Source organism: Oncorhynchus kisutch, linkage group LG10 (assembly GCF_002021735.2).
Source record: "Oncorhynchus kisutch isolate 150728-3 linkage group LG10, Okis_V2, whole genome shotgun sequence".
In the NCBI taxonomy this organism is placed as follows: domain Eukaryota; kingdom Metazoa; phylum Chordata; class Actinopteri; order Salmoniformes; family Salmonidae; genus Oncorhynchus; species Oncorhynchus kisutch.
Genome location: NC_034183.2, coordinates 17,653,549 through 17,679,527, shown reverse-complemented (window position 1 = coordinate 17,679,527; position 25,979 = coordinate 17,653,549). Strand labels below are relative to the sequence as shown.

General features: G+C 41.1%; 4 protein-coding genes across 5 annotated transcripts; 1 reads left to right on the top strand and 3 right to left on the bottom strand.

Moving 5' to 3' along the window:
• Positions 1 to 658: 658 nt before the first annotated feature.
• LOC109897841 (MICOS complex subunit MIC13) lies at positions 659 to 2,390 on the top strand. Its single transcript, XM_020492447.2, has 4 exons — positions 659 to 867; positions 1,299 to 1,455; positions 1,557 to 1,608; positions 1,704 to 2,390. Exons 1-4 carry the CDS (start codon positions 839 to 841, stop codon positions 1,799 to 1,801), a joined length of 336 nt encoding a protein of 111 aa, XP_020348036.1. The 5' UTR covers positions 659 to 838; the 3' UTR covers positions 1,802 to 2,390.
• A 4,851-nt stretch (positions 2,391 to 7,241) lies between these two features.
• On the bottom strand, positions 7,242 to 13,848 carry LOC109897839 (spindlin-Z-like). 2 transcript variants are annotated; one of them, XM_020492443.2, is made up of 5 exons: positions 13,734 to 13,848; positions 13,000 to 13,041; positions 12,522 to 12,775; positions 12,097 to 12,330; positions 7,242 to 11,797 (listed from the first exon to the last, which is right to left on the bottom strand). In XM_020492443.2, exons 2-5 carry the CDS (start codon positions 13,017 to 13,019, stop codon positions 11,592 to 11,594), a joined length of 714 nt encoding a protein of 237 aa, XP_020348032.1. In that variant the 5' UTR covers positions 13,020 to 13,041; positions 13,734 to 13,848; the 3' UTR covers positions 7,242 to 11,591. The 2 variants fall into 2 exon arrangements, with proteins under 2 accessions (XP_020348032.1, XP_020348033.1); XM_020492444.2 differs by having other exon boundaries at positions 13,000 to 13,038; positions 13,734 to 13,840.
• Positions 13,849 to 21,395: 7,547 nt separating this feature from the next.
• LOC109897837 (complement factor D) lies at positions 21,396 to 23,740 on the bottom strand. Its single transcript, XM_020492442.2, has 5 exons — positions 23,532 to 23,740; positions 23,104 to 23,266; positions 22,835 to 22,967; positions 22,367 to 22,621; positions 21,396 to 21,806 (listed from the first exon to the last, which is right to left on the bottom strand). The coding sequence occupies exons 1-5, from the start codon at positions 23,584 to 23,586 to the stop codon at positions 21,651 to 21,653; spliced, it is 762 nt and encodes a 253-aa protein (XP_020348031.1). The 5' UTR covers positions 23,587 to 23,740; the 3' UTR covers positions 21,396 to 21,650.
• A 310-nt stretch (positions 23,741 to 24,050) lies between these two features.
• LOC109897468 (mast cell protease 1A) lies at positions 24,051 to 25,979 on the bottom strand. Its single transcript, XM_020491958.2, has 5 exons — positions 25,366 to 25,979; positions 25,104 to 25,254; positions 24,846 to 24,981; positions 24,467 to 24,730; positions 24,051 to 24,353 (listed from the first exon to the last, which is right to left on the bottom strand). The coding sequence occupies exons 1-5, from the start codon at positions 25,463 to 25,465 to the stop codon at positions 24,192 to 24,194; spliced, it is 813 nt and encodes a 270-aa protein (XP_020347547.1). The 5' UTR covers positions 25,466 to 25,979; the 3' UTR covers positions 24,051 to 24,191.

The following is a 25,979-nucleotide window of genomic DNA, read 5'->3' as shown; positions in this document are numbered from 1 at the left end:
AAAGAAAAACATTTTTTTTTGGTCCATTAAAATAACAGCAATTTGATCAGAAATACAGTGTAGACATTGCTAATGTTGTAAATTACTATTGTAGCTGGAATATAAGCGTACAGAGGCCCATTATCAGCAACCAGAAACGGACGCCTCACAAGTCCTCAACTGGCAGCTTCATTACATAGTACCCGCAAAACACCAGTCTCAAAGTCAAGGCAGAGTTGAAAGAAAAAGCCATATCTCAGACTGGCCAATAAAAAGAAAAATTAAGATGGGCAAAAGAACACAGGCACTAGACAGAGGAACTCTGACTAGAAGGCCAGAGTTACTTTTTTTTTTATCCCAGCCCCCGCAGGAGGTCTTTTGCCTTTTGGTAGGCCATCATTGTAAATAAGAATTGGTTCTTTACTGATTTGCCTAGTTAAATGTAAATACATTTATGCACATGTTTTCTGAAATGTACACATAAATAAAATCCGCATCCCCCTCCCCCATCAACAGCAGCTTCAGCATAATCACGAACTTTTTCTATCATTATTCGTTTTTATACCCAGACGAAATCCAGAAAAAAAATATGATTTGTATTATAATATAAATAATTTGAAACATGACCGTCTCTAAATATATTTATTTTTATGTATTATATTTTTGCGAATCCGCTACTCTCGTTAAAAAATCGTTAAAAAAATAACTGTGTCACGGGGTTGCCCTTCAACGTAGTTATTGAGGTAGCGTAGCCGGTTACTATTCGTTGTCGAGTTCATTCATTTAATGTGTGCTGTTGCAACTAGCCAGTAAAAACACAACGTTAATTCAAGAAATATATAGATTTACCTGTGACACTATGGCTGCTAAGCTATTGCCTGTTCTAAAGTAAGTTCTCGAGAAAGTATAGCTAACGTTAGCTAGCAAGCTGGTTAGCAAGTTAACATTTAGCTAGTTAGCTAACTGTAGTAGCTAGCTTTAATTTAGCTTTGAATTTATGTCCATTAGTCAATATCCAGCCAGCTAGCTAAACAGCACACTATCTGCTAGTTAACTAGCTAGTAACATGTAGCTAACAACAATAACTGGTTAACGTTAACTAGCAAATATATGCCAGATGGCTAGCAAACGTTGATGCAATATGTGTGGTGGTTATCAAGTTATGAATTTACTTTTTGTGCATTTAACACGTGAATGTGTTTGTACACTTTCATGCCAGGTGTAACGTTTAACAAGGCATGTTTCTCTGTCATCAAATACGTGGCACTTCGCCATCCACTTAGTTGTCTTATCTCAGTGTCATTCTTTTTCTCTCACAGGTTGGCCACTAAGGTGACTATTGCAGGAGGTGCTTTGTATGTTACCTATGATTCTGGACTATTAGGGGGAAGTGCGCAGGGCTCAGAGGTCCTTGGAAAAGCTAAAGCTGCCATTCCCCCTGCAGTGGATGAGTGGGTGAAGTATTTTGGCTTTGAGGTAAATATGCCTTTATTGTACTGTGATTTAACTGACAGCCAGAATAATGCACTATGGAGTATGAGGTGAGGGAGGATTAAACGTATATTGTTTTTGTCTAGCTTCCAGCCTTCCCAAAAATGGGATTCTCCCCTGTCGAGGCGTGGAACTCGGGTAAGAAATGGTTGGCAGCTGAGTCATAAAGGACTTTTCCAGACTTACAAGTCTAAAATTGAGCAATTTCAAGAGTTTCTGTTATTTCATTCCAGGGGTGCAGTCATCCATATCTGCTCTCTCATCGGGCCCTACAGCATTAGGTGGCTACACCAACCAAGGCTTGCAGTACCTGAAAGACCTCACCAAATGAAAAGTGACATCCTGCAACTAGCAGACATTTTAAGAACCTAATTTTTGTTTTGGATTGGTCCCTATGCAATCACAACCAAATCCTCAGGAGTAACACAACTGGTGCAAATACATACAGCCCTCCTGTATAAGTTGCTTGCTTTGAATGCATAGCACATCAACTATAAAATGCAGTGGTACAGTAAATTCAGTGGAATTAGGCCAAGGCCCGTGTTGATTTGTGGAATGTGTAGTTGCTGATAATGCCAGAACTCAATATTTGCATTCTATTGGGATGACAGTAATTTGTCAACACAAGCAGAATACATTGCTTTATGCTACTTTGAGTTTAAAAAAAAAAAGAATCTGGATACCACAGCAAGACCTGCACCCAAAAGAAATTACATTAACTGATTGACATTTAGTGTTATGTCTTGTGTGTACGTTAATTGTACAATTAATTTTTTATCTCAAGACTGATATATTTGGCATGTTCTGACTTTGACCTGATTCCATATCTATCCCATCCAATACATTTTATACAGAATGTATTGTTTTGTGTATATATTATTTAAGAGTGTAAAATAAACCTAAACATGTCCGATATGAGACCTTTGGTGGGATCTGTCTTTTTTACTGAATATGTGCTGTGTACTTTAAATCAGTGTTTCCCAACTGTTTTTGCTCCACCAACTGAATTTTGCTCTGCTCGGAGTACCCCGCCATGTGTATTTTAACAGTAAGCCTATGGCAGGAATCATCAACTATACTTGTAATTGAACCCACATGCTGATGCTCCATATACTCAACTTGTCTAAAGAAGGCCAGTTGCATTGCTTCTTTAATCAGAAAAACAGTTTTCAGCTGTGCTAACATAATTGCAAAAGGGTTTTCTAATGATCAATTAACCTTTCATAATAAACTTGGATTAGCTAACACAACGTGCCATTGGAACACAGGAGTGATGGTTGCTGATAATGGGCCTCTGTATGTCTATGTAGATATGACATAAATCTGCAGTTTCCAGCTACAATAGTCATTTACAACGTAAAAATGTCTACACTGTATTTCTGAACTATTTGAAGATATTTTAATGGACAATATGTGCTTTTCTTTCAAAAACAAGGACATTTCTAAGTGACCCCAAATCTTTGAACAGTAGTGTATATACAATCAAATGTATTTTAAAGACCTTTTTACATCAATGTCACAAAGTGCTATACAGAACCCCAGCCTAAAACCCCAAACAACAATCACTACAGAAGTAGAAGCCGTGCTTTCGGAAAGTAGTAAGACCCCTTCACTTTTTCCACATTTTGTTAGGTTATAGCCTTATTCTAAAATTGTTGAAATTGTTTTTTTCCCCCTCATCAATCTGCACACAATACCCCATAATGACAAAGCAAATGCTGTTGTGAAATTTTTGATAATTTATTACAAATACAAAACTGATATCACATTTACATAAGTATTCAGACCCTTTACTCAGTACTTTGAAGCACCTTTGGCAGCGATTACAGCCTCGAGTCTTCTTGGGTATGATGCTACAATCTTGGCACACCTGAGTTTCTCTCATTCTACTCTGCAGATCATATCAAGCTCTGTCAGGTTTGTCACATGCTTTGAATACAACGAATACCTTACAGTGAAATGCTTACAAGCCCTTAACCAACGATGCAGATCAAATTACAAATAATTAGAGCAGCAGTAACATAACAATAGTGAGGCTATTTACGGGGTTCTGGTACACAGTCAATGTGCGGGGGCATCGGTTAGTTGAGGTAATATGTACATGTAGGTAGAGTTAAAGTGACTATGCATAGATAATAACAGAGTAGCAGCAGGGTAAAAGAGGAAGGGGGCAATGCAAATAGTCTGGGTAGCCATTTGATTAGATGTTCAGGAGTCTTTGGGGTATAAGCTGTTTAGAAGCCTCTTGGACCAGGATTTGGCACTCCGGTACCACTTGCCTTGCAGTAGCAGAGAGAACAGTCTATTACTAGGGTGGCTGGAGTCTTTGGCAATATTTAGGGCCTTCCTCTGACACTGGCTTGTATAGAGGTCCTGGATGGCAGGAAGCTTGGCCACCAGTGATGTACTTGGCCGTATGCACTACCCTCTGTCGTGCATTGTGGTCGGAGGCCGAGCAGTTGCCATACCAGGCAGTGATGCAACCCGTCAGGATGCTCTCGATGGTGCAGCTGGAGAACCTTTTTGAGGACCCATGCCAAATCTTTTCAGTCTCCTGAGAGGGAACAGGTTTAGTCGTGCCCTCTTCACGACTGTCTTTAAAATAAATAAAAAATCAATTTAAAACATGTTAAGTCAGTTAAGAACAAATCTTTATTTACAATAACGGCCTAAACCTGGACGATGCTGGGCCAATTGTGCGCCACCCTATGGGACTCTCAATCACGGCCGGATGTGATACAGCCTGGATTCGAATCAGGGACAGTAGTGATGCTTCTTGCACTGAGATGCAGTACCTTAGAACGCTGCGCCAATCAGGAGCCCAGACTGCTGCGCCACTCGGGAGTCTTGGTGTACTTGGAACATGTTAGTTTGTTGGTGATGTGGATGCCAAGATACTTGAAGCTCTCAACCTGCTTCACTACAGCCCCGTCAATGAGAATGTGGGCGTGCTCAGTACTCCTTTTCCTGTAGTCCACAATCTCCTCTGTCTTGATCACGTTGAGGAAGAGGTTGTTGTTCCTGCACCACACGGTCAGATCTTGGACCTTCTCCCTATAGGCTGTCTTGTCATTGTCGGTGATCAGGCCTACCACTGTTGTGTCATCTGCAAACTTAATAATGGTGTTGGAGTCGTGCCTGGCCGTGTTGTCATGAGTGAACAGGGAGTACAGGAGGGGACTGATTACGCACACCTGAGGGGCCCCCGTGTTGAGGATCAGCTTGGCGGATGTGTTGATACCTACCCTTACCACCTGGGGGCGGCCCGTCAGGAAGTCCAGGATCCAGTTGCAGAGAGAGGTGTTTAGTCCCAGGGTCCTTAGCTTATTTATGAGCTTTGAGGGCACTATAATGTTGAACGCTGAGCTGTAGTCTATGAATAGCATTCTCACATAGGTGTTCCTTTTGTCCAGGTGGGAAATGGCAGTGTGCAGTGCAATAGAGACTGCATCATCTGTGGATCTTTAGGGGGGGTATGCAAATTGAAGTGAGTCTAGGGTCTCTGGGATAATGGTGTTGATGTGAGCCATGACCAGCCTTTCAAAGCACTTCATGGCTACAGACATGAGTGCTACGGGTCGGTAGTCCTTTAGGCAGGTTACCTTAGTGTTCTTGGACACAGGGACAATGGTGGTCTGCTTGAAACATCTTGGTATTACAGTCTCGGACAGGGAGAGGTTGAAAGTGTCATTGAAGACACTTGCCAGTTGGTCAGCACATGCTCAGAGTACAAGTCCTGGTAATCTGCCTGGCCCTGCGGCCTTGTGAATGTTGACCTGTTTAAAGGCCTTACATTACTGCGGAGAGCATGATCACACCGTCTGCGGAACAGCTGATGCCCTCATGCATGTTTGAGGGTTACTTATCTCGAAGCAAGCATAGAAGTAATTTAGCTAGTCTGGTAGGCTTGTGTCACTGGGCAGCTCTCGGCTGTGCTTTCTTTTGTAGTCTAATAGTTTGCAATCCCTGCCACATCCAACGAGCGTCGGAGCCGGTGTAGTACGATTCGATCTTAGTCCTGTATTGATGCTTTGCCTTTCTTATAAGCTTCCAGGTTAGAGTCCCGCTCCTTGAAAGCGACAGCTCTACCCTTTAGCTCAGTGCGGATGTTGCCTGTCTTGGCTGTGTGCTTAGGGTCGTTGTCTTGTTGGAAGGTGAACCTTCGCCCAAGCTTGAGGTCCTGAGTGCTCTGGAGCAGGTTTTCATTAAGGATCTCTCTGTACTTTGCTCCATTCATCTTTGCCTCAATCCTGACTAGTCTCCCAGTCCCTGCAGCTGAAAAACATGCTTCACCGTAGTGATGTTGCCAGGTATCCTCCAGACGTGGCACTTGGCATTCACGCCAAAAAATTCAAACTTGGTTTCCTCAGACCAGAGAATCTTATTTCTCATGGTCTGAGAGTCTTTAGGCAAAGTCTTTGGCCAACTCCAAGCGGGCTGTCATGTGCCTTTTACTGAGGAGTGGCTTCCGTCTTACCACACTACCATAAAGGCCTACTTGGTGGAGTGCTGCAGAGATGGTTGTCCTTCTGGAAGGTTCTCCCATCTCCACAGAGGAACTCTAGAGTTCTGTCAGTGACCATCGGGTTCTTGGTCACCTCCCTGACCAAGGCCCTTCTCCCCCGATTGCTCAGTTTGACCAGCTCTTGGTGGTTCCAAACTTCTTCCATTTAAGAATGATGGAGGCCACTGTGTTCTTAGGAACCTTCAATGCTGTGGAAATGTTTTCCCCAGATATGTGCCTCGAAACAATCCTGTCTTGGCGCTCTACGGACAATTCCTTCGACCTCATTGCTTGGTTCTTGCTCTGACATGCACCGTCAACTTATAGACAGGCGTGGGCCTTTCCAAATCATGTCCAATCAATTGAATTTACCACAGGCAGACTCCAATCACAGCATGGATGATCAATAGAATCAGGATGCACCTGAGCTCAATTTCAAGTCTCATAGCAAAGGGTCTGAATACACATGTAAATAAGATAAACAAATAAAATTTGTTAACATTTCCAAAAACCTGTTTTCGTGTTGTCATTATGGAGTATTGTGTGTAGATGGTGAGGAAATTGTTTTATTTAATTCATTTCAGAATACGGCTGTAACATAACAAAATGTGGAAAAGGGGGTCTGAATACTTCCCGAAGGCACTGTACAGTATGATCACATATCTCTCTTATGTGTGGGAATACCTTGGAACAGATTTCCAAAATTAAAATCACTGGTAGCTGATTTGCTGGTATTTTTACAGCCTTATGTCTAAAATACAAAATACATATGATTTTTTTTGGAAGGGAGGCTCAACTTGGGGGGACAAATAAAAACCCCTGCGGGCCGCCAGGTGGGGAACCCTGGCCTATGGTCTCATGCGTCTTCTCATGTACTCCCTGTGGAAAGGCCAAGTACCCTGAGAGGGCCTTGTACCCCTGGTTGGAAACCACTTTAAGATATGTCATAGCCTACTTAGGTAAAGTACTTGGATATGAGGTTGGGTCAGTAGTATTATTAATTACATTCTACAATGTATACTGCCTCAAAGTCCTATAGTTTGAGGGAGTGGGGGGTTTAAAAGTGTGTCAAATTTAATCACAACTGTACATCATTCTGAACCTAAATCACATCCAACGGGTGAAAAATGGCAGAGGAAAGGGATGTGCAAAAAAAAAACATTATTACTCACAACGTAACAATTATATAAATGTGTTGTTGATTGCTACAACTCCAGACCTGGGAGGAGTAAAAAAAGAAATGCACAATAACAGAAGAGTGCTCACAATCTTTTGGATTTTCATTTTACTGTACATAGAAACACCACAACACAAATGGTGGTGATACAAGTAGCATTGAGAGGTTGGTTGTTTAGCAACAAAACCGACACGTACGCAACTATGGGGCAAAACATACAAGGTTGGCTTAGATTTTTGACAAACTATATTTTGTCTCCAATGTTTATTGAAAACAAATGTGAACAATGAGCACTTGTATGGGGTCAATTTCACTCCTTATGTATTGAATTCAAAATCAAATATATCGTGAACATGAAAAATAAAGTTGAGAATGTAAACATGTTTTTGAGGACAGGTAAAATAATGGATGTTGAAATCAAAAACCAAACAATTGAAAGCAAAGTGTATAGAATTGTAAACAAAAATAAGACAGAAGCAAAACCCAAAAACTTGAAAGCAAATGATTTTAAAGCGAGAGGATAACTCTATGACAAATGGTAAAAAATATATACATTTGAAAACGAATGCAAAAATAGTTTTCAGTTCAACTTTCCTAGCAACCAATCCTGTTGAATACATTTTGCCTACGCTCTTGCCTGCGCTCTTGCCTGCATGTACTACCTGTTGGTTACACTACTTGTATCTTTGCTTTTGTTGGCTGTTTCTTTGCTTTCACTGCCAGTCTTTTCGATTTTTGAAATTATTTTCCCGTGAAGGGCGGGTTTTAAAGGGAGGTGTAGACAATGAGTCTCCATTGGTCCACTAGTTTTGGAATGACGGTTCGTCTTAACCCAATCAATGAACATGATAATTAGGTAATAGAAAAAAAGCCTGTAAGTATACGGTCTGACGTCACCTGGTTTTAGTTAACGTACTTCAAAATTGTCAGTCGCAGGTCAATAATGTACGGATATTAGAAGCATGTCTATCTAATACATTTAATGACAAACCATCTAACTACTTAGGTAAACATATGACTTACCTGTTGCACAACGTTCGGCACAGGTGTTGGTAACTGGTTCGCCATACACCTGTGCCGAACGTTGTGCAACAGGTAAGTCATATGTTTACCTAAGTAGTTAGATGGTTTGTCATTAAATGTATTAGATAGACATGCTTCTAATATCCGTAGATTATTTACCCGTGACGGACAATTTTGAAGTACGTTAACTAAAACCCTAAAACCAGGTGACGTCAGACCGTCTACCTAAGTAGGCAATAGAAAAAAAAGCCTGTCTATCATGTTCATTGATTGGGTTAAGACGAACCGTCACTCCAAAACTAGTGAACCAATGGAGACTCATTGTCTACGCATCCCTCTAAACCTGCCCTTCACGGAAAAATAATGCCAAAAATTGCAATCGAAAAGACTGGTAGTGAAAGCAAAGAAACGGACATCAAAAAGATCCGAGTTGTGCAACAAAAAGGTAGCACATGCAGGCAAGAGCGTAGGCAAAATGTATTCAACAGGATTGGTTGAACATTTAACCGAAAACAATTTTTGCATTAGTTTTCAAATAAAAAAAATATAGAATTTGTCTTAGAGAGTTTTTGCTCTCGCTTTAAATTATTTGCTTAAAAGTTTGATGTATTATTTTTGTTTACAATTCTATACATTTTGCTTTCAATTGTTTGGTTTTTGAGCAACATCTATTATTTCACCAGTTCTTGAAAATATGTTAACATTCTCAACTTTATTTTCATGTTCACATTTTTTTTTGTAATATATTGAATTCAATACATAAGGCGTGAAATTGACCCCATACACTTGTCCCTCAAATATAACGTTACAGAATATTAGCATAGATGTGACATCAGTCAAAACGCCTCAAAACAAGACATGGTATCAAGAACTAGATAAAACGAGCCACCTACGGATTCCAAACGTGGCAGGTTCTTGTCATTGTTGCTAGCTATCTGACCATCCAGAATCACAACACACTGTCTTCTGCCCCATTGAAGCGTGCACATCGTTTTCATGACGTCAGCTAACCCGTCTATAGATAAGCCCTGACAATTTAGTTTTTTTACAGTCACATTTTCTAGCTAAACATTTGACTAAAATGGGACTGCAAAGACTGCCACAAAATTATCTTCCAGATATATCATATTATACCTCTGCAGCTGTCATAACTAATATGCTTGGTTGCATTCAAGTTATGCATGCAAATCTGACAATAAAAGGCTACATTTATACTGGCAGCCCAATTCAGTATTTTTTCCCCGCTAATTGGACTTTTCACATCAGATCCTTTCAGATCTTTTTCAGAGATAATCTGATTGGTCAAAAGACCAATTTGTGAAAAACAAGATCAGAATTGTGCTGCCTGTCTAAACACAGCCTAAGTACAATGACCCCTATGCACCATGGACCAATGTACTGTGTAAAAAGATAGACTGGATACCCTGGAGTGGTGAGTAGGACAGGAGACTGTAAATCTGAATTCTCCTAGCCAGTCCATTTGAGTTTTGGACTTCCTGGGATTACATTATGGAGTGTAGCTCTCAAATCTTTAAAATAAGATTAAAAAGTGAAAACTTGTATTTTTCCTCAAGAGACCAGGCCTAAGGATTTTTTGGAAGCTGTCTTTGCTGCATTTCTCTAGGTGAGATTTGTAGATGGGTTTTAAAGCTGGTGTTTCAATGGGATATTTACAATATAAAATGGAGTAATCACAACAGCATACATTTACAACACAATCTAAAGTTACAGATTAAATACTGTATGCCGTGTTATAAATGATTTATTTTCTCCATGCGTTTTACCATTATGGTTTACCATTGCTACAATATACCACTTGTTGTTGGTCATGGATGTTATATTGGGGGAAATTATTGTATACTGCAGTAACTGCCAACATTGCACATATTCTCTAATACAAACCGACAATAGCAACAACCTCTTCACTCAGTCTTTGACACGTTTGTTTCTTTCGAGCATTTTTTACTTTTACTAATACTGACCAATTAGTGGCTTTAACATTAAACAGAATAAAATTGTGAGAGATTAGCAAATATATAGAGTATGGCAACATGATCAGCCTGAAGGCACTTTATGATGCTTGTTTGTTTTCTATTGAACATCAGAATGTAGTGTAAAGTCCTGCCTCTATTCTACTCAAGCTTATCATACAGTCTGATGATGTTTTGAACATGTCAGGTATTGTTAGGGCCAGGAGTTTTCCTGATCTGGACAAGTCATCAGGTTGTGTGGTCAAGAAAAACTCCTGGCCCTAACTTTATGAAGACCTGTATTCCTTGTTTCTAACAAGTCTTGATTCAGCATTATGAATGTTATATTAGGCAGTTCAAAATAGTGTTTGAACCATCACCACACAGCAGTGCTTCTCAACTCCAGTTGTCCAATAACCCCAACAGCAAACATGTTTGTTGTAGCCCTGGATAAGCACACAGATTCCAATGGTTAACTAATCATCAAGCCCTCAATGAGTTGAATCAGGTGAGGTTGTTCGGGCCAACAACAAAATGGTGTGCTGTTAGGGGTACTCGAGGACTGGAGTTGGGAGACACTGCTATACACTACTCCTAGGCCAGTGCAACCCAGTGCTATGAATCCAATGATAGCACTGTGGGTTTATCAAGGAATGATTGTCTATGAACTGACTGACAAATCAAACAAAGTTAGTTGCCTATTGATAAAGACAACAAAAAAATGGAATGATGCTTTCATGGGCATCACAGCTTACTGCATTTCACTTTCAAAGCTACCACTTCACTGAACAAAACAGCTCAAACTAGTCTCTACAAAGATTCACTTATACATCACGCTCGCTGTTTGGCCATTCAAGGACCAAATATGAATGGCTAGTGGGGCCAGCTTTTAGTTTTATAATATATAATTCAGTTCTGCTTTGAATTAAGCATCAGGATGTGGGAAACAATTGAAATGTGGTCATTCTTGCACTATACTGTAAGTCTGTCATAGGGCAAGATGCACTCCTGGACTGTCCAAGATGTGAGTCTGTCATAGGGCAAGATGCACTCCTGGACTGTCCAAGATGTGAGTCTGTCATAGGGCAAGATGCACTCCTGGACTGTCCAAGATGTGAGTCTGTCATAGGGAAAGATGCACTCCTGGACTGTCCAAGATGTGAGTCTACGGTGGAGCACAACCAGGAAATGGGGTAACCAAAGAAGTGGGGAGGGTAAAAAGGTCCTTCCAAGTGTACACGTTCCCACCCTCCTCCTAGTGGCCTACAATATCCTTGCTACAGTTCTGCTGTGCATATCATAGAACTAGATTCAATGTGGACTAATAGATTGCACTTTCTGAATGACAAAGCATAACTGTTAAACCCTCCAGGGCCTTTAGGTAGTTCGAGAGATAGAGAGAGGAGGATAAGTGAAAAGTAAGCGATGGAGTGAGTAAACAAGTGTCCTATGTGGTCTTGACCAGGTCGTAGACATGGATGTGAAAGTCATCGTCGTATTTGATGTAGTATACAGAGGGCTTGGCAGGGACTTGGTAGATCACTAGGCCTGTTCGCTTCACACCTTTGTCAGTAACATACTCCACCTGCTTCCCCACAAGACTCTCAGTCTCCTCGCCTGGCTTTCGGTCGGCCGGAAGCAAGTGCTTATTTTCTAGAGGGAAAAACAATGAATAATGTCAATGCTAGGAGTCTGTTCTTGAAATCTGCTTAGGGGAATTATCAAAATATGTTATGCTTATAAGTATTCATCGATAAATATTTGTCCTTTCTACAAGAACAAACACAGCAAATACTGTAAAGTAACCCTCCTAAATCTACTATCTTATAATTGGTGTGTAAAGAATAAACAAGTTCTACTCTGTAATCAGCCTCTCTCCAGTTCTCTGTAGGGGAAAGTATCTGAACACTCTGCTGCAGGTGGAGATACTGAAGCTGAGAAATGGTCAATACCTGCTTCAGGTAAGATCCTGAGATCTCCCTCGGCATAGTCGTCCCACAGCTGGTACATGTATAGCACTGGGTCCTTCTCATAGGTGATGTAATACCAGTTAGTCATAATGGGAGCCCTGGAGAGGACCATGCCTCGCCACTCGTTCTTCTCTCCATCCTCCTTCTCAAAAAGGTGCTCCACCGCTTTGCCTACCAAATCCTCTGCCCCGTGAGGAACCTTGATCTTGTTGTTGACTGAGGAAGCAGATAAGTGTCATCAAGACAGAGTCCAACATCGCATAACCACTGTGTCCCTGCTGTCTGATCATGCAGTAGCAGGTATGCAGTAAGAACACGTCATAACCCGTGCAAACCAAATGATGAAGTCTCTGCATTACTGCCTGATCTAAAAAAGGAGCCAAACCCATCACATTCACAACACTCACCAAGTTTATCTGTGAGAACCTGTAGATTAGACACCCTTTCGTCCTTGAATAGCTCGATGCCGTAGACACAGTCAAACCCGTCGTACTTGACCATGAATAGTGAGGGGTTGACATTGAGACGGTCCAGGACGGTGCCTTTCCATTTGCTCTGGTTGCCCTTCTCCCTCCAGGTGTGTTGTATTCTCACTCCCAGGAGACTGTTGGGGTCAGGGGTCATCACTGTGGTGTCACTCAGCTCCCCGCTACTCCGCTTTCTGGGGACACAATTTATGTATGTCATAGTTGGATATGCAAACTCATAGGATAATTTCACAAGGAAGTGTGACATATTTTACATGTTATTATGAGAGTTAAACAATTAATATTTGCTCATAAGTGAAGCCTAGTGTAGCTTACCCTGACAGTCTAGAAAGAGGAAAATTCCAAAGTGTGCATGTCATGATAACATATTTACAGAAAACAACATGTTTACACATACCTGCCCCTTTTCTTGGACATGCCTCCAAAAATTCAAATACTGCTGAGGGAAGATACAGATAGAAATGTTCAGAGATTGGGAGAAAAACAGCCATTTTCAGAAAAAAAGAGACTGAGCTGTTATGTATACAGTAGTGGTTGAGACAGACAACCAGAGCAGCCAATGGCTTAGCATGTCTGAATAACTTCCTGGTTATTTCCTTGTATGCATTGCATCCATGGAGGTCACTGCAACCAATGCAGAACAAAACTGCAGCAGTTATACATCTTCACCCCACATTTCATAATCTATAATAATTCATGTAACTAACTATTTGAAGATACACAACCGGGATCAGGAAACATAAACTCATAGACTGCAAATTGGCTATGAGAGATCAAGAGAAGTGCTATTCAACTTCAAGAAAAATACGTCAGCCAACACCACTGTATCCCACATGCATAAATGAGAGGAGTGTAAGCCAATTTAAATTCCCCACAACGATTGTATCACAAATGTAACATCGTCAACGTTACTATGTGACCCAGTGCTAGCCTATCGCACACACTGCTGATGACATGGAAAATGCGCGCCACAAGCACTGTTTGATCGTAATAGGTTATCAATTATTATTGTATTGATGTCAACTCCACGACATGCTGTTGTTCGGCGCACAAGCAAATGTAAATCTGTGTTAATGTCCCCGATAAATAATCTATAACACGATGGATTCTCTCCCATAAATATCACATTACCTGTACACGAATTTCATGCCAAAACGAGTAAATTCTTCCAACAGAGAAAAGCACACTACCGTCAATGCAAACCTTGCGAAACCTATGGAAAATGGGAGGATACTTCCGTGGGAAAACAATAACTACAGCCCCCATAGAACCTCGAGGCGCGATGTCCGTTGATAGGTAGGTGAAAGTCAGCGCAATGAACAATGGGAATTGTTGTCATTGTGGTGGTGAACGCAGGTTTCGTTCAGGCTCGTTCTCCGAAAATGGTGGCTTTTTGACCAGACAACTTTAATATATATATATATATATCTTTTTTTTATTTTTACCAAAACTTATAGTCAGGTAATGGTTAACCCCTTTACATTATCTTAATGTATTTTAGATTTTTACTACATTAAATACAAATAAAAAATGTATGCTGCCTTTTTGTCACTGGTGTTACAATTATTTTACATTATTTTACACAACGATGGCTAACTGTGAATATCAAATCAAATGTTATTATAGCTATGTGTCTGGCTAGACTGTAAACTCCCCTTCCAGGTTCACATTAAGCATCTCCAATCCAAAGTTAAATCTAGATTTGGCTTCCTATTTCACAACAATTTCACTCATGCTGCCAAACATACCCTCAGTTTCGATCCTACCGATCCTTGACTTCGGCGATGTCATATAAAAAATAGCCTCCAACACTTTACTCAGAACATTGAATGCAGTCTATCACAGTGCCATCCGTTTTGTTACCAAAGCCCCATATACTACCCACCACTCGACCTGTATGCTTTCGTTGGCTGGTCCTCCCTACATATTTGTCACCAAACCCACTGGCTCCAGGTCATCTATAAGTCTTTGCTAGGTATAGCTCTGCCTTATCTCAGCTCACTGGTCACCATAGCAACACCCACCCAGAGCACGCGCTCCAGCAAGTATATTTCATTGGTCATCCACAAAGCCAATTCCCCCTTTGGCCGCCTTTAATTCCAGTTCTCTGCTGCCAATGACTGGAACAAACAGCAAAAAATCACTGGAGACATATCTCCTCAATAACTTTAAGCGTCAGCTGTCAGAGCAGCTAACCGATCGCTGCAGCTGTACACCCATCTGTAAATAGCCCATCCAACCAACAACCTACCTCATACCCATATGTGTTTTTGTTTTTCTGCTCTTTTGCACACCAGTATTTTAACTTGCACATCCTCATCTACACATATATAACTCCAGAGTAAACTGATAAGTTGTCATTTCTTCGCCACTATTGGCCTATTTATTGCCTTACCTCATTACTTCATTTGCACACACTGTATACAGATTTTTCTATTGTGTTATTGACTGTATGTTTGTTTATCCCATGTGTAACTTTGTGATGTTGTTTTTGTCGCACTGTTTTGCTTTATCTTGGCCAGGATGCAGTTGTAAATTTGTTTTCAACTGGCCTACCTGGTCAAATAAAGGTGAAATATATATTTTTAATTAGTCACATGCACCGAATACAAAAGGTGTAGACCTTACAGTGAAATGCTTACTTACGAGCCCCTAATCGACAGAGCAGTTTAAAAAATATGGATAAGAATAAGAGATAAAAGTAACAAGTAATTAAAGAGGAGCAGTAAAGAAAAATAACAATATATACAGGGGGGTGCCGGTACAGATACTAATTTGCGGGGCACCAGTTAGTTGAGAGTATGTACTGTACATGTAGGTAGAGTTAATTAATTAAAGTGACTATGTATAGATGACAACAGAGAGTGGAAGTGGTGAGGGGAGGGGAGGGGGGGGGGGGGGCAATGCGAATAGTCTGGATAGACATTTGACTAGATGTTCAGGGGTCTTATGGCTTGGGGGAAGAGGCTTAGAAGCCTCTTGGATCTAGACTTGGCTCTGGTACCACTTGCCGTGTGGTAGCAGAGAGAACAGTCTATGACTAGGGTGGCTGGAGTCTTTGAGGTCTTGGATGGCAGGAAGCTTGGCCCCAGTGATGTACTGGTCCGTTCGCACTACCCTCTGTTGTGCCTTGCGGTTGGAGGCCAAGCAGTGCCCGCTTCACGACTGTCATGGTGTGCTTGGACCATGTCAGTTGGTTGGTGATGTGGATGCCAAGGAACTTGAAGCTCAACCTGCTCCACTGCAGCCCTGTCGATGACAATGGGGGCGTGCTCGGTCCTCTTTTTTCTGTAGTCCACAATCATCTTTTTTGTCTTGATCACGTTGAGGGAGAGGTTGTTGACCTGGCACCACACAGCCAGGTCTCTGACCTCCTCCCTGTAGGCTGGCTCGTTGTTGTCTGTTGTGTCATCTGCAATTCTAATGATGGTGTTGGAGTGGTGCCTGGCCGTGCAGTCATGAGTGAACAGGGAGTACAGGAGGGGGCTGAGCAGGCACCCCTGAGGGGCCCTATGTATTGAAGATCAGAGTGACAGATGTGTTGCTACCTATCCTTACCACCTGGGGGCGGCCCGTCAGGAAGTTCAGGATCCAGTTGCAGAGGGAGGTGTTTAGTCCCAGGGTCCTTAGCTTATTGATGAGCTTTGAGGGCACTATAATGTTGAACGCTGAGCTGTAGTCTATGAATAGCATTCTCACATAGGTGTTCCTTTTGTCCAGGTGGGAAATGGCAGTGTGCAGTGAAATAGAGATTGCATCATCTGTGGATCATTAGGGTGGGTATGCAAATTGGAGTGAGTCTAGGGTCTCTGGGATGATGGTGTTGATGTGAGCCATGACCAGCCTTTCAAAGCACTTCATGGCTACAGGCGTGAGTGCTACGGGTGGGTAGTCATTTAGGCAGGTTACCTTAGTGTTCTTGGGCACAGGCACTATGGTGGTCTGCTTGAAACATGTTGGTATTAAAGACTCAGACAGGGAGAGGTTGAAAATGTCAGTGAAGACCCTTGCTAGTTGGTCAGCACATGCTCTCAGTACACGTCCTGGTAATCCGTCTGGCCCTGCGGCCTTGTGAATGTTGACCTGTCTAAAGGTCTTACTCATATTGTCTGGTACAGCTGGTGCTCTCATGCACGTTTCAGTGTTATTTGCCTCGAAGCGAGTATAGAAGTAGTTTAGCTCGTCCAGTAGGCTCGTGTCACTGGGCAGCTCTTGACTGTGCTTCCCTTTGTATTCTGTAATGGTTTGCAGGCAATGCCACATCCGACGAGCGTCAGAGACGGTGTAGTACGATTCGATCTTAGTCCTCTATTGACACTTTGCCTGTTTGATGGTTCATAGGGGGGCATAGCGGGATTTCTTATAAGCTTCCAGGTTAGAGTCCCGCTCCTTGAAAGCAGCAGCTCTAGCCTTTAGCTCAGTGTGGATACTGCCTGTAATTCATGGTTTCTGGTTGGGATATGTACGTACGGTCACTGTGGGGACGACGTCATCGATGCACTTATTGATGAAGCCAAGCAACTGTTTTGATTATGCAGAGGTTGTTGATTCTGCTCTTCACAATTCCTCAATGCCAGGCCTAGCTATGGAAACACAATTTCTCGAGTACAACATCAGGGTGTATTCACTTGTGTAACACTGGTGTTAAAGTCAAAAAGCAGCATAAATAATAATACTATTCTATTAACACCAGCAGGAACAGTAACACCAGTAACGGTAACACCAGTGACAAATCTGCAGACAATATGACATAGCCAATATGGCAGCCAAAGTAGCTCAAACCATACTTCTTAAAATGGTAAATAAATAATTAATCATGTGGTTTGATCAATTATTTTAAACACATGAATTATCCCCTTACTATAAACTGTGTAATAACAGTTACACATCTTAAGACCTCACAGGAAATCATCAAATGAACAGCTTCTACACCTAAAGCCATAAGATTGCTAAGACAATGCTGCTAATTAGCTAATCAAATGGCTACCCGTTGCTGCTACTGTCTATTTTCTAGCCTGTTGCTTAGTCACTTTAACCTGACCTACAGTTGAAGTCGGAAGTTTACATACACCTAAGCCAAATGCATTTAAACTCAGTTTATTCCTGACATTTAATCCAAGTAAAAATTCCCTGTCTTAGCTCAGTTAGGACCAACACTTATTTTAAGAATGTGAAATGTCAGAATAATTGTAGAGAGAATGATTTATTTCAGATGTTATTTCTTTCATCACATTCCCAGTCGGTCAGAAGTTTACATACACTAAATTTGTATTTGGTAGCATTGCCTTTAAATAGTTTAACTTGGGTCAAACGTTTTGGGTAGCCTTCCACAAGCTTCCCACAATAAGTTGGGTGAATGTTGGCCCATTCCTCCTGACAGAGCTGTTATAACTGAGTCAGGTTTCTAGGCCTCCTTGCTCGCACACATGTTTTCAGTTCTGCCCACAAATTTTCTATGGGATAGAGGTCAGGGCTTTGTGATGGCCACTCCAATACCTTGAGTTTGTTGTCTTTAAGCCATTTTGGATTTGGAACACCCAATTGCGACCAAGCTTTAACTTCCTGACTGATGTCTTGAGATGTTGCTTCAACATATCCACATACTTGTCAGTTTTCATGATGCCATCTATTTTGTGAAGTGCACGAGTGCCTCCTGCAGCAAAGCACCCCCACAACATGATGCTGCCACCCCGCGCTTCACGGTTGGGATGGTGTTCTTCGGCTTGCAAGCCTCCCCCTTTTTCCTCCAAACATAACGATGGTCATTATGGCCAAACAGTTCTATTTTTGTACGATTTTGTACGAAAAGTACGAGCTTTGTCCCCATGTGCAGTTGCAAACCGTAGTCTGGCTTTTTTATGGCGGTTTTGGAGCTGTGGCTTCTTCCTTGCTGAGCGTATAGTCCATATAGGACTCGTTCTACTGTGGATGTAGATACTTTTGTACCTGTTTCCTCCATCATCTTCACAAGGTCCTTTGTTGTTGTTCTGGGATTGATTTGCACTTTTCGCACCAAAGTACTTTCATCTCTAGGAGACAGAACGTGTCTCCTTCCTGAGTGGTATGACGTCTGCGTGGTCCCATAGTGTTTATTCTTTCATACTATTGTTTGTACAGATGAATGTGGTTACCTTCGGGCGTTTGGAAATTGCTCCCAAGGATGAACCAGACTTGTGGAGGTCTACAATTTTTTTTTCTGAGGTCTTGGCTGATTTCTTTAGATTTTCCCATGATGTCAAGCAAAGAGGCACTTAGTTTGAAGGTAGGCCTTGAAATACATCCACAGGTACACCTTCAATTGACTCAAATTATGTTAATTAGCCTATCAGAATCTTCTAAAGCCATGACTTCATTTTTTGGAATTTTCCAAGCTGTTTAAAGGCACAGTCAACTTAGTGTATGTAAACTTCTGACCCACTGGAATTGAGAAACAGTGAGTTATAAGTGAAATAATTTGTCTGTAAACAAAACATTTAAGTGCCTTTGAACGGGGTATGGTTGTAGATGCCAGGCACACAGGTTTGAGTCTGTCATTAACTGCAACGCTACTGGGTTTTTCATGCTCAGCAGTTTCCCATGTGTATTAAGAATGGTCCACCACCCAAAGGACATCCTGCGGACTTGACACAACTGTGGAAATTATTGTAGTCAACATGAGCCAGCATCCCTGTGGAACGTTTTTGACACTTTGTAGACTATGCCCCAACAAATGTAGGTTGTTTAGGTTGAGGGAAGTAGGGGTGCAGCACCCCCTGATAAATCACAATTAAAAAATATATACATATTTGTTTTGAAAATTGTGCAATCGGCATTTATTACTCAAGTATGAGCTGAGAAAAATACTTGTCAGCTAGCACGTGAATGCAGCATATGACATCCTGGCATTTAAAGCAAACAATATTTTCCACATTTCACATACTGTAAAACATAATTTATTCTCCCTCAAAATGCCTATTATTTTGAACGCAAGTATTTCTACCCATCTCAACACCTAGCCTAGATGTATAGCACATAAACAGCATAGGGTGGCAGCAGAAGGAATTAAAGGGAAATTACAAGTGTAGGTAAGGAAATAAAGGAAGCATAAGGACATATAAGAAACGTAGGATAGAAGAGGCTCAATTTATGACCGGGGACAGCATTTAGGGAATAATAGAGGTGTTTCACTATCAAGTAAAAGTGGTGCATATGGCCTTTAGTTAAATTAAATAAGTAAATAGTAAGCTTTCACCAAGAGCTTGGAATGTCCACAAATCAATGTCCCAATAGCATAGAGAGGGTCTAGTGTAAGGACAATGACACACAATGTTATCTATATGCCTCTACAGTCTATTTGAGGGTTTCAAAACAAGTGCCAGGTGAAGTGGTACACCATATGAGAATATAGTGACCACTGCATGTACTGAAGTGTCCCATTACAACTTAAAGCCAGACTTTAGCAAAAGTAGGGGTCTGATGTTGTTTTAGGAGTGGTAGCATCCACTGAATAATACATGATCAACTTTCCACTGAGCACAAACATCAGTTCTACTTCTAATTTTGATTTTCATTTGGTTGAGTTGTCAACTAATGTGAATTCAATGTTAAACCAAGCAAAGTGTGTGAGTGAGCTCAGAAACATTTAGAAATAAATGTTTTGGAGTTATGTCTTGGTAAAAGCCCATACCCACTGGCGGATTAAGCATAAGGCAGAAGAGGCAATTGCTCCAGGCCTCACATCACCAAAGGGCCTCTCTAGTTGGGAATAAATTATTATTGTTCATTTTTTTATCATGTTTAAATAAATTATCCCCGAAATGCTCCACTCGAGGCATAAAAAAATCAAATAAAAAGACCCATCAAAATCTGTCTGTTTGAGATAGAGGTATGTTTTTTGCATGGCCTGCGTCTCAATCCCTCACATCTGCCCATCGATTTCTGCCTTCCGCATCTGTGGTGGATGGTGGCAGAGCTACAGCAATGTTTGTCAGAACAGAAGACAACCCTGAAAATCTGTCTTCTCACGCAAACATCTGTAGCATCGAACAGTTTGGCTACACACTATTATGACCCATCTTTGGAAAGACCCACACAAGTGGGAAAGACACCTCTGAAGGTAACCTGTAAACTGGCCAATTTTTTAAAAAATGAAAGCAAATAGGGCATTTACACAAAAGGTATAAGGGTAATTCCACTGTAAAAAATACACACACACACACATATATATATATATATATATATATATATATATATATATATACCTGAACAGACCGGTATGTATATATATATATATAGTGTATCAAATACATATATATATATATATAAAATATATATATATACAGTGTATCAAATACTTGTTCTCCCCACTGTGTATGTATATATACCTGCCCCTGTTGAATCATTAAACTATTGTTAATTTGATGTGGTCTGGGTCATACCTTCATACCTGATAGTATCTTTACCTTTACTCTAGGGTACAATTGGGTACTTTTTCCAACCACTGCTCCTCAGGTACACTCTCGTAGGAATTTGATGGAACCTGCTGGAGCCAACAATGCATCCAACTGTCAGTAACATTTGTCAGCTTATATATATAGATTCTACTGCCTGACCATCCATACCAGGTGAGTGACCAAGACCCTAAATGATGTAGAGAGTCTGCATATGCTAATGCTAATGTTAATGTTTTGTTTTTACTTTAAATCAGTAGTTGCTTTTAGTCTTTGAACATCAAGTCAAGAAATGATGGCAGAGTATTTTTGCTAAATAATTTAGGGAACTCGTGTCCTCCAGAGTGAGACACAGGAGCCAAAATTAGTTAACCAATTTTAATAAGAACAGCAACAAGGGAACTATTGATCATTAAACACCTTGTGCAAACCTGGTCTAAATGAGATCAATTATATTGTGAGATTGTGTAAACACACACAAAACCTTAAAGGCAAAATCCACCAAATATTGGGGCTGGTGACACTTTGCTTCTTGCGAGTCCAATATCTTGAAAACTTGATTGCTTGATAAAACATTTTGTGACTGTATCAACAGTGGACTAATACATTTTTTTTCCCTTTAAGGGTTTCTAGCTAACACTGTCTGAATCCATCGGCGGTAGGAAGCCACTCGTGTGTACACATCAGGGGTACTGGGGTTGGCACACCTCTGCCCTGAGAAAGAAACAATGCCCGCTGACATCCCGTTACACACCAATGGACCTCCTGAATCACCCTGCAAAGAACAAAGGAGGAGTAGCATAGTTACAGCCTTGACTAGGATAAACTTTTATTCTAGTTACCTTAAGAGTCTAAATGGTTTTAAGATGGTCATACCAAGGATAATATGGTACTGAATGTTGAATTTTAGAACCCCATTAAGGAGTCAACCATTTGTGTTCTCTGTCACCTGGAGCTGCATGGTAAATGGTCCAGGAACAAAGGACAATGCCAAAGGATTAGACTTTATGTATTTTTTACCAATATAAAAACAATTGCCGCTAAACTACTTCCATATATTTGTTCATATTTTTTTTTAGACTGGTACCGGGCTACATTCAGACCAGTCCTGTGACATGGTGGATTGCAGCCCATGCAAAAAACTGATATCTCTAGCTTAAACTGATGAATTTTGATGGGGATTTATGTATTATGCTAATTTGATTTCTGCAGGAGCATGGACATCGGCTCTAGGGAGTTATAGCCAAGTTGTAGCCAATAACAGCCTGTCTCGACCAGGAAAAACTAATTGCAGTTATAGCAATAGAGTTATAGCCTAAAACAGTGCAGTCATACCGAGCAGAAGCCTTGGAAAGCTCTGGGGCCTGTTGCGCACACCATGCGGCTGGAGATTTCGACGGCTGCCCACCTGCGGGCACATTCTCTGGGAGGGACGATGGTGGCGTTGACCTCCTGCAACTTGTCTGGTAGGGTGCCATTATCGCCTATATCCCCCCAGCCGGCCGTGGTGCACATGCTTCCCTCAGCCATAGAGCCATTCATCAGAGGGATCAACTGTACTGCTGTGTTGAGGGTGGCCCTCCCTCTCAACTAAGAATGATCACAGAGATAACACACTAGATAGATTATCTGTATGTCTTCATATATGTGTGATGTAAATATATTTAGGATATAATCATTTTTCTAATCAGTTTTGCATGATTCTATAATCTATTTGATGTATTTTCATGGACATTAAACCTACAATGACAAGTTAGGATACAATAATTTCCATGGTGATACAATGTCCTTGATGTCACTCACCTTGAGAAGCATGATGTCATTCTCCAGGTTGTCCCCATACCTCGGATGTGGAATGGATCGAACCACATCCAATACTTGTTGTGAATTTTCATCCTCTGACAAGTCATGAGCCCCAAGAACCACCTTGTATCGCCTGAAAATCAGTACATGAAAGAATTTAGGAGGCAATATTTATTTGCGCAATTGCCTTGAAGGACTAGTGCAATAACTTTAAGGGAAATTAGTTTGAGAGAATCTGAGAGATGTTAATGTTTGATAGAGATTCTCACCCGTCACAGTGAGCAGCGGTGAGGACAAAATCCTCTCTCACCAGAACTCCTCCACAGATGTGTTGACCACGAGACTGAAGGGAAGCCATGTAGGGACGAGAGTTGCGAGCAGCCTCTCTGCCACCAACAATACCCACTTTCGGCACCTTGCGCCCATCAGTGCCTTTGAACAGAAAGTAGAGAAGACTATTTCAATAGCTTTTGTCTATATGCTACCATATCCGCATAGCTTGCAACAAATTATGTTACTGTATGTCAGTTTGTTCATTACTGCCAAATAGAATATGAGCCGCTGTATGCAAAAGCATTGAAATTGGTCAAATATACTTTTCATAACTAGTGCTATACTTTTTAATGTTAGTCTGCATGGTGCAGTCAGTTTAGTGCTATTGGTAGTTAGTGTGTTATAGAAATGAAACATAGCTTACCATTCAAGGCGATGAGCAGAATAAGTACGTGAAGAACCACTGAGCAGATTGCCATAGTGCAAATGGGCAAATAGCATGATGCACCTCGTGGGTATAAATATGTAGGGTGGGCGGGAGGGTGCTACTTTTTCTAGATGTGGTTATAGACAGTACTGGGTCTTTGTTCATCCCCCCAGTGTTTGCCAATGTGTTGCTGTGGCTTCATGGTTTCAAATGTTGCTTGGTGAAGTCTATGATGAAAGCTGATTGTGAAATTATGAAATGATGACTCTGCTTGTTGGTCTGATTGCATAGAGAACACTTGTGCAATGAGATGCTACCACTAACCGTTGTTGAAAATGTTAGAAATGTGTGGTGTTTGTGGTTCTGTGCATTACAGTTTGCCATGATGGGCTCAATAAAAAAAATATATTAAAAAAATAAATACAAAAAATGGTCTGGACTTCAAAATGGTTTAGGTATAACATACAGTGCATGCCTTCTGATGTGTATGCAAATCATATCACTAGAGCAATTTCACAATGATTAAGAACACATTTATTTCCATTACAGTACATGGTAATGCATTAGACAGATTAACAGCAAGCTAAATAATCAGTAATATCCTCAGGTATAAGTAATAGCTAAAGGCATAATTTTGCAGCAAACAAAGTATCCATTCTAACATGACTGCTTGTTGATGACCTTCTTTATCCAGGGTAAGAACTTGGAAATCTGAGTGTAAACATTGGGCACGTTGGGATAGGCACAGTTTCCCCTCATGTTGAAGGAGACGATTCCCACTGCCTCTCCATTGCACACCAAAGGACCACCAGAATCCCCCTGTGGGAAAGAGAATAATCACCTTATATGCCAAACATTGCTTACTGGTTCTTGCTTTGGATCTTCATGTATGATGTGTGTATTGTATTGAATGTAAATTCAGTTAGACAAACCTGACATGTGCCTTTGTCGGTCATGTATCCACCTGCACAGATGACATTGGGAGGAAGATGAACTTTGACGTGATCCCACTGCTTCTGGCAGACCTTCAGATCAATGGCTTCCACGTCCACCACTTGAAGGTCGTCAATGATTGCTTCTATTTTTGTGAGGCCCCATCCAGCAGCAAGGCACTTTGTGTTGGGTTTGAGGACTTTATCCTTGGTTGGAAGCCTCACTTTGTTCACGGATTTGCTTAATTTAGCTTCCCTAGACAGCTTGAAACAAACATTTATTATCTGTTTAGCAGTTATGAAAGTATATGACCTTCTAGCACTTTTAGGATACTCTGTCATATCATATGAAGACAAATATATTTAACTGAAGCCCTACCTTTAGAAGCATGATGTCACTACCATCCTTTACATTTTTATATGAGTTGGGTTTGCATTTGCGTTCCACATTGTATCTGACAGCTTTCCCGAGGCCCTTCTTGATGTTGTGGGTACCAAGAACAACACTCAAGTTGCTAGACAAGACGCAGAACAATGTGTTTATCAGTCTGAGTAGTAAGGACACTGATATGCTATATGTAATGATATGCTACTATTTGGAATTTACAGTTGTAATTGAGTTAGGCTACTACTGTACCTTTTGTTGCAGTGTGCAGCTGTTAGCACAAAGTCTGGAGTGATCAGGAATCCTCCACAGATGTGCTTCTCATCGTTCTGCACAGAGGCCATGTACTGCAGGGAATTCCTCTTGGCTTTTTTTCCATTGATAATTTGACCCCCAAATGCAACTGAGAGGGTAGAAATAGTACAAACAGCCACAATGAACTAAACCGTAAGGTAATAGGCAAATATTAGAATCTCATTGATGTGTGTCCATTGAGTTCAGCAGAGAGACTTACCCGAATGTCCCAGATAGGTGAGGAGAACAGTGAGTAGAAGTTTGTTCATGGTGTGCATGTTTGGAGGGCTTGTCAAACGATCCAGGATGATCTGATTCATCTGGCCCCGTTATATACACTAGACAGTTTTTTTTCTGAGGACAACTGTGTGGCTTCACTTCTATGATGACTATCTATGATAATTCTATCGATCCATGTATGGTTTCTTCCGGTAAAGTCAAGGTAGGTGGTCTCTACATTTACTGGAACTCTGGCAGCCCTTCTACACATGAATGTAGGTGGTGAGCTATCATAGACAGATAATAGCCTGCAGTAGTGCATACCACATAGGCCAACTCATCCCCCCTCTCTCATGCAAGAGCCTTGTCTTCTCTGGTTCGATGCTTTCCGGTGTTAGCATGCTAACCAATAACCACCAGTGGTTTACAAAGGAGGACAACACTCTTGATGCCTTGAAAGACACTGGGACCTTGCCAATCCCACCAGGGTAAAGACAGGGACCATTCTTTTTCGCAATGAAAACAACATGTAAAACTATGAAAGTTGTGCTGTCAACCTTATTGACTCATCTTGATCTTTGGTGGTATTCTTCTGTGAAATGTTCTTCATCCCCT